Source organism: Parasteatoda tepidariorum, chromosome 10 (assembly GCF_982258835.1).
Source record: "Parasteatoda tepidariorum strain Cologne lab strain chromosome 10, Ptep-v5.0, whole genome shotgun sequence".
NCBI lineage: Eukaryota > Metazoa > Arthropoda > Arachnida > Araneae > Theridiidae > Parasteatoda > Parasteatoda tepidariorum.
In genome coordinates this window covers 89,919,855-89,929,057 of record NC_141764.1, presented here as the reverse complement: position 1 = coordinate 89,929,057, position 9,203 = coordinate 89,919,855, and the positions used below count along the sequence as shown (strand labels likewise).

The following is a 9,203-nucleotide window of genomic DNA, read 5'->3' as shown; positions in this document are numbered from 1 at the left end:
GCTTTCATTGATGTTTTATGTGGAACATACAAACATATATAAATAACAGTGAATCAAAGTTTATGAAAATATAACACAGATTTGTTGCAAAATATAATTTAATAAAACAAACCAATCTGAGTATAAAATTTAATACATGAAAAATACTTATTGAATAATATGTATTAACAATTTATATTATAAATAAATTAAAGGGATTTTTTCAAATCATTGATTATTTTTTCAGCTTTTTCTAAAGTAGAATCCTCCTGAAAAGCAAATAGTTATTATTGTTACTCAAAGTATTAAAATAAATAAATAAGATATACAATTCGATAATTGTTTTTGAAAAATAATATAATCACAAAACACTAAAAGTTATTAATGACCAAGAAGTGATGATGATTGCCTAATCTTAATCAGAAGAATTACGATTTATTATACAAAGTGATATTTTTTATACAAATGCATTTAAATAATAAATACACATTTTAAACTATTAATTATCTGTTTATTGATAAAAATGGTAGAAATTTATTATAAAACTTAATACTTATTTTTTATAAACTTTACACTTTACCTTTCATTAATGACATTTCCATTGAGACAAATACTCAAAATTAAATAATTTAAATGCAAAAATTGTTAAAGATTTTCTCTCCAAAAAACTACAACGATATATTTTAAAATTTTGAAGTTTCAAAGAAAATATGGCATACATTAAGAATACTATAGAATTCAAAGGGGAAATCTTGAGTTTGAGAGAAAATATCAAAATAAACTTTTAATTCTTTATTGTAGATGCCTTTCACATAATTGCTCTTACTGAAAATTTAAAATTTTTCTATAAATCAAGTTTTTTAATGTCTATTTTGCAATTGACAAATTTTGATAATAGGAGTAAAATTGGCATAATTGATCAGATAGATTTAATTGCTGATGGATAGGTATACATAAGATAAATTAAAAACTAGCAAACAGCTTATACTGTTTGTTTCATTACAAAAAATTATTATAAACAATTTTTCTATGACACTTTTGTTATTTTAAAGCAACATGTATATAGAATGTTTAGAGCAAAATTTCTTCTTCTCATTATGGAAGAAATGTTTATAGTGAAAAACAATCTTTTTAAAATAAGAATTTTAATTAGTCTGGAGTAATCCTCAAAAAAGCATGCTAGGGTAAAATTATAAGTTAAAATTTTACAGTAAATATTAAGAATGGTAATTGAAAGATAATTTAATATAGATTATACAGTGCGGGTAAAAAAAAAATCTTTATACCCATGACAGTATTAATTTTTATTTATTTCCTTTTGCTGATATTGTTATACAGAATTTTTACTAAGCATATATATACAATTAAGTTTTGAAGTTTGTTTTTATTTATTTTTTACAAACAATAACATAAATCAGTAATAAGTATGAAAGCAGCTAACTTGCAAAAGGCAAAATTTATGTAGAATTTAATTATTGTAAACAGTTTTTTGAATATGAAAAAAATTATTAAAATCAGAGATAAAACTAAAAGTTAGAATAGTTAAAATAAAAAAAATGTAGAATTTTTTTTATATTACTCTCACAATACAAAACAATATTTTTAAGGTACAGTTTAATTAAAAATAATATGTAATAATTAAGCTCAAAAATAAATGAAATATTAATCCTTAATGGACCAATGTCACTATAAAAGCAGCATGGCATTTTTACTGACTGAGATAAATGCTGCATATATGGTGATAAAATTTGCTATTTATTTATCTCTGATTGTTAGCACATTTACAATTAATTTAATTACCATAATTATTAATTATTATAGTTACATCTGATGGAAAGAAAATTATAAATTCGTAAAAGCGTATAAGTAATTCTTTTTCAAAATTTTATCAGTGAAAAAGGAATTAATCTGAAACAAAATCTTATACAGGTAGTTCATGTTTGAAGGAGGTGTCCAGAACATAGAAATAATATTCTGTAACTATGTTAGATAAAAATAAGTTATAAATGTATTGAATATTACATTTAGAGTAAAGAACAGAAAAAAATTGCAAAGTTCAGCAGTACTAATTAATTATCCATATGCAGATTTCTTATTTTCATTAACGTTTTAATACTAGACAATATACACAAAGAAGGATAAAAAGTCAAAATTGAACAATTGTCAAAACAAATACAAATTTAAAATTTCAGTAATTGTTGCAGTAATTTAATATTTAAAAAAGTGATTGTTATATAAAGTTTATAGGTAGAGAGTTTAATGATTAAATTTCTAATATTAAATTAACTGTATTTAAAGTTCTTAAAACTATCTTCTAAAAAATCTTCAATAAAATCAACTTAGCAGAGAGAAAAACTGAATTGATAAACTAGAGAAAAAATTAGTGATTTTAAAACGCCCAGTTGCTTCTAAAAGCCCAGTTGCTGAGTAGTAGTGCTTCAAGCACTTGTGCCAGACAGGCCAGGCAGAAAGTCATTTAGTCAAGGCTAAGTTTAGCCTAAACTAAACCTAGCCTTGACTAAATGAGTACCCAGCATGTGTAAGGGACAAAACACAGAAAATTCCGATTTCGGCTGACCACCCAACAAGACTTTTGTTCCTGGTTCAGAAAACCCAAGGACAAAAAAATGGGGATGGGCACAGTAGGCCTTTGCTTTTCATGGGCTGTCAAAACACTGAATTTCGTTTTAAAACTTTACTTCTAATAGCTGAAACTAAAGATTTATGGATAAAAAGGATTAGCAATATAAATTATAAAAAATATCTCCTCAAACTCACACACTTATCTTCAGTTACTTACTTTTATAAAACAAAACCTGATTAAATCTTGAGCCAAATGTTTATCTTCATCGCCATAGAAGGCACTTGGTGGGATGCCTTGCAGTTTCTTAAATAAAAAGAAATATGCTTTAGAAATTTTTCTGTTATGTTGTTACTGCAATAAATTTACAGTTTTTTGTAAATAAGTAGTATGAACTAACCATAGATTTAATAATAGTTTTATTTAAGTTATCATCGAAAAAAAAATAAGGCTACGTTCAAGGGTGAAACTTTATAAACTAATTATACAATAAAATGATTTAAATGTTTATAAAATAAGCAAAATAAATATGAAATTTAAACAATAAAGATTAAATTTTGTAGGTTAATTCAAAATCACTTTTCTTGACCAAAAATATGGGATTCTTTTAACATAATTTAATCTTTTTTACTAACAATTCGGAACGCTTTTAACTCTTAACTTGAACAATTTTCATATACTAATATATGACTTCTCATATTGAACAATTTTCATATACTAATATATACTAATAATAACTTGAAAACAAGTACAACAACAATAATAATTAAAGGTTAACTATACTTTATCACTATTGATTAATAGCTTGGTCACAGTAATGGATTTCAGGCAATAATGTTCACCTTCATACTTAAAGTGCTTTGTACTTTATATTTCTCTTTCTAGAGTTTAGATTTTTAACTGAAAATTTTTGCAAAGACATTTTGATATTTTCTTCATGTTCAAGTCAGAAATAGTACTTACTTATCAACTTCATATGAGGTTATACTGTACATATTTTTCATAAAATAAACAATAAAACAAAGAAATAAAAGCACATACTTTATTTTTTGATAACCATTTAGCAAATTTGTAGTCTTTGGTACCGGTTTCATTGCTGAGGTCTACTTTATCACCTATAGGGAAAAAAACCAAACAAATAAGAAAATAAACCCTTAAAGTAACGAAATTATTATATAGGCTTAACATGCAATATATAATTTTGTAATATCCATATGAACATAGGCTATACTTTGTGTTGCAAAGTAGGAATAAAGCTAAACAATGTAAATGAAGTACAAATAAGAGCCTCTTAGGATGAAGCATAGTTAGACACATATTTGTAGGACAAAGGAAATTCAAACAGTAATATGAGACCGGTTTTGTGTCTTGAGCCTCCCTCCCTTCTGCTCAGATGTATGGGAATGCATTACGACATTTACCTTTTCCAAAATATTTTTCGCATTTAGATAATCAAAAATATGTTTCAAAATTTCCAAGATCCTTAAATTGAGTACAAAGTTTTGAGTTCCATATAGTTTCCAAGCTTAAATTTTTTAATTGGTTTATAAATCAAGACAGAAATTAATATACAGCTTACTACTATGATTAACAAGCTAATTTTGAAAGCATGGCTAGAGTTTCCATAGGTAAAAAGCTCGACTATGTGCGTCCTGTAGCACATTTCGACCGTCAATATAGAAAATGAAATACAATCACTTTGGTATGAAACAGTTTATTGATCTAAACTGCTACACTTTTATAAACCTAATGAGTAAAGCTTTTATATGTAGCAAGATTTGTAATTATACAAATTTTGACAACTACTTGACATTTTTTTTCATAAACTAATTATTAAAGTAAATTCTTTTAATTTTTTTTTTAAAAAAAGCAATTAAATTTTTTAAAAAAAGTGTTTAATTTTTTGCAAAGATTCTTAATGATATTAGAACACTACTTTTTTAATAAGGAAATTTTTGCATTCTATTTATTAATGTTAGTGTACATTTTGTATCCCAAAAACCAAAAAGTAACATTATGTTATATATTAAAAAAAACAACTTAAAATCATTTCTTTGGGAGAAGAAATAATAAAATAAAGCAAACATACAGCATAAAAAGTGAAATTTTAATGAAGGAATAGGATTGAATGAAGTCGATGGATATTAGATCTGGGATAGAGTACACAGTAACAAATACAAACACTACTACATAGTTAAGGTATAACAATCTGAACTAGTTTATCATGAGAATATAGGGACTGAGACAACTTGTTCATTAAACCTAACACTAAAATTTCACTATAAATGTTAAGATATATATCTTATCTCTTGCTCTCTATTTTTTCTACTTTTGATTGACACCTGCCTGAATAAACTGCCTGAACATCTGCCTAAACTAAAGATCTGGTAAGGAAAAATAACTAAAAATGTTTGCAATAATTTCCAGAAATTATAGCAAAAGAATTTGAGTAATCTGGAATATCCATACTATATATAGTTTCACTGAATGAAAATGTTTAGTTAGTATTTTAAATTTCAAAAATTACCAAGAGTTGAGAAATCAGCAATCATAAAATAGCCTCCTTCAGGTATCGTAGGAGACATGCCTACTTCAGATAAGAAATTGGCTACTCGATCTCTTTTAATTTCTAACATTTCAGCTAGTTCTTTCCAATAGCTATCTGGCTTTCCCATTCGGGCGATTTCCGTTTCAAATCCAATAGCAACAGCTTCCTGTAACATGTTTTCGTTAATTGAATTAGTAGCACAAATAGTTAAGATTTTAAATCTCAAACAGAACTCTATAAAATTATTTTGTAATTTGAAATAATTTATTGAGTTTGACTATAAAGATAAGTTTTAGCGGACTTTTAAGGGTACATGATATGCAAATATTTTATCATAGCATTTTATACAAACTTTTGACTATGCAATTTAATTTTTAGCAGTTTTATTTAAATCACATTTATGCCGGGTCTTTAAATAGAAAAATTCTTAGAACAGAGTTTGAAAATTATTCTATACATACCGAGTAGTTACCATATAATAGTAAAATTCTTTTTAAAAGTTTATATCAGTGTTATCAATTATTGACAAACAGGTACGGAGTTAACTTTAAGAAGGAATTTTAATAATTCTGAAGTGAAAAATATTAATTTACACAAAGTGGAAGGGAAGAAACGAAATTTGACTATTTTATTTGATTTTTTCCCCTACTCCTTTTATTTAATTTCTTAAAAAGAGTTTGCATGTTCAAATCAAAGGGAGAAAAAAAAGGGGGGGGGGATAGTTTCAATTTTCTTACAAGAGCACGGTTGGAGGTTTTGTAATTTGCATATTTTTGTTGAATATAAAAACATTCCGATACAATATGTGAATGGGTTCTTGCCAGAGTGCTCTACTTCTCTTTGTATATAGCCATAACACTCAACTTTTATAGAAAACTACAAAAAAAGTCTAGAGAAAATCACAAAATTAACTGATTCATTTACCTGTGGAATCTGATAATTGAAACCCGATAAAAAAAAAAGTGTCAAATATATCAACATATAATTTCTTTTCACAATTTGCATATAAAATATATTTTATTGTTTCCTTTTTCATTACCTTAATACTGAAATTCATTTTTGATAATTACAGTAATCATACATGAACATGCTTAGTAATACATGATTATATTTCTCTACCAATGCTTTATTTTAAACTTGCGCTCCCATACACCATTGAAAATTTAACAATGACTAAAATTTAAATAATTTCCCCAGGCTTGCTTTATTTAATTTTTAAATATAAATTATTCACCAATTTTTCTTTTAAATAAATATACTGAAAAATTTTGTTATACATTCTTTTGTACCTTAACATAACAATGCAAAAACTTTAGATAGTTATGTTTTTACCTTGAGAAAATGAATGAGGTAGTTCCACAAATTACAAAAATATCTCAAATTAATTTTCATTTTTTTAAAAATATTTAAAACTTTCAAGGCAAAGGCAGATCTAAAGCATTTTGCAGTTACCTTAAATTTTTTAAAAAAAAGATTTAATGAAATTTTTTTCAAATAAAATTATGTATTCTGTAAGCCAAGAATACACAAAATGATTTTATATCTATTAACAAAGATAAATGACTTTATTTGAGAATTTTTAAATCTATGTGAGTGAGACTCTTCAATCAGTGGGGAAAAAAGATGATGATACAAGCAATTTATTCATCTTGAAACTAAAAATTTAAAATATATTAGTATATGTATGAGCTTATTATGAATTGCACATACTTGTATGGGTGTGTTACAAGTGTAGATACAGTTTTGATGTAGAAGTTGTAAAGCTCGCATGAGTTTTTCAGAACCATAGGCCCAACCAGTCTAAAAAAAAACAAATATCAAATTTAGTCATAAAATTTGTACCTAAAAAAGTTACCTCAACAGGCAGGGCAGAAGCTCATTAGAACACAGAAAAAAGAAGTTAAAGGCATATGATCAAACTCTCAGAGCCATATACCCAGCCTAACTAATAAAAATACAATACTAATTACGAAGTGGAATATTTTGAATGGATTTGTTTCATAGATTTACCTGCTAATAATTTCTACATGATGTATTTATAATCTTTCATACATTTTTAAAAAAGAAATAGAGAAGTTCAAAAGATATAAGAAGGAAATATTATACAATTATCTACAATGTACAGATTCAAATAACTTTTTAACCCCAATTATAATTTTAAAATTTTATAATTTGGTAAAAATAACAGGTGTTTAGAGTAATGTTGTTTAATTACTGGTTCAAATATGATACAATATAGAGAACAAAAGAGTTAAATGATATAATTTAATAGTAATTTCACAAATTGAGGGAAGAAAAGAAGCAAATTAAAAATATTAGAGACAGGGGTCTGTCTAGGTTTTTGTGAAAGGTACCTATTTTGTGAAAATTTAGACATAATTTGTGAAAAATTAAAAATTATATTAAAAAATTAATACAAAATCATGGTTAAAATATAGATTTATCGTTTCTTAAAAGATACAAAAAGATTTTTCCCTTAAAAAACAAAGAAATTTTAAGAAAAAGTATTTCGTGAAACTACCGTTTTTCCTAAAATTGAATTTGTGAAGGTACCGCTAAACGGTAGTATATTCGGCCTGGACAGACCCCTGAGAGAGCATAGAAAATTTAAAAAAAAAAAAACTAAAAGCAATTGCATTAATTAAAAATTTTTTGATCTAAAAAAAATTAAAATTACAATTTTTTTCTTCTTAATTTCATGAGATTTTGATAGCTTATAAATTTCTCTAGATTAGCACAAAAATATTGCCTTCTTACTAACTATAATATGATATTATGAATGCAATAAGTTTCTTTTTTAATTATTGCCAGAAACAAACTATTGACAATATTATCAAATGATTTAAAGTATTTGCTTCAAAAGTTTAAATTCTAAATTAGACCATAGATTGATGCTTTAAAAATCAAAAAACACACAATGATGGGCTTTTTTAAGTTTGAATTTAAAAGTGTCTACTATATTTCCTGAAGAAAAATAAGTTATGAAAACTTTTTATACAAACTACACAGCACACACATTACATAAGTGACTTCAGACATAACATAAAAATACAAAAAATTATCAAAGATATTAAATAACTTAAATAAAAAAAAAAAAACTTAACATGAGCATTCATATTTATACTACTTTTTAAAAGACTTTAAAAATAAATTTAAAACTTAAAAATATCCTTACCAAACAGAAAAACTAACAGACCAATATAAGATTTTGAAAACTTAATAGCTGTAGTAATTAGTAGATTAGCTTAACAATCAAGTTATCAAAAATAGTTACAAATTAACACTTTAAACTACTTTTGAGTAAGCTTTAAAACATAAGTATGTTTTAAAGATTCTTAAAAATACATACTTCAAACAGAAAACTAGGAGAGAAACAGAAAAATATTAGATTTGATTAATGAAATATTTTTAGTAAAAAGAAGGAGTCCTACATTGGACTGAGTGTAAAGACAAGTTCCCAAGTAGAATGCCGAAGTTAAGCATCACTGGAAGTGGTCAGTGAGCGGGTCACCAAGAGATTAAAGAAGCCATTTTTTAACCCCTTATAGATATTGTGAAAAATAAAGTTTTTCTGCAAAAAACCCCTATCGTTTTTGAGAAAGGTGAGAAAAACATATGGTTCGTGTATGATCCGGATTATTGGACAATCCGGTAAATCGGCGCTCTACTATATCTAAAATAATAACTTACTTTCCAACCAGTGACACTGAATGTTTTTCCTGCACTACCAATGGTGATAGTTCTGTCCCACATTCCAGGCAAGGTTGCTAAAAAATAACATAAAGTTACTCGAAGACATAATAAAACACAAATGCTCTAGAATCTACTGTTTTCTAATTCAAAGTAATAAAAAGACATTACAAAAAAACAAAATAAATAAATAAATAAATAAATAAAAGTTTAGGAACGATTAACAATCACTTTGATGTGTTACATCACATATTGATAAATAAACCTTACACATATTAATAATTTTTCTCATGTCTCGTGAAAATTTTTAAGTAGAACATTATATAGAATAATGTATTTCCTAAAAATCAGTTCTAATTTTATACAAATTTGAAGACTGTTAATTTCAAAATAAGGAAAAAATCT

At 25.6% G+C, this 9,203-nt stretch overlaps 1 protein-coding gene across 9 annotated transcripts in view; it reads right to left on the bottom strand.

The window, feature by feature from the left end:
- Nucleotides 1–80: 80 nt before the first annotated feature.
- Kyat (Kynurenine aminotransferase) overlaps nucleotides 81–9,203 on the bottom strand; it is a 55,595-nt gene continuing 46,472 nt past the window's right edge. For all 9 annotated transcript variants that reach the window (XM_071184257.2, XM_043053521.3, XM_043053522.3 and 6 more), the window contains 6 exons: nucleotides 8,799–8,875; nucleotides 6,819–6,908; nucleotides 5,088–5,274; nucleotides 3,602–3,675; nucleotides 2,780–2,866; nucleotides 81–248 (listed from right to left, as the gene is read on the bottom strand). In XM_071184257.2, coding sequence (XP_071040358.2) covers nucleotides 189–248; nucleotides 2,780–2,866; nucleotides 3,602–3,675; nucleotides 5,088–5,274; nucleotides 6,819–6,908; nucleotides 8,799–8,875 — 575 coding nt within the window. In that variant the 3' untranslated portion in view covers nucleotides 81–188. The remainder of the gene's footprint in view (nucleotides 249–2,779; nucleotides 2,867–3,601; nucleotides 3,676–5,087; nucleotides 5,275–6,818; nucleotides 6,909–8,798; nucleotides 8,876–9,203) is intronic.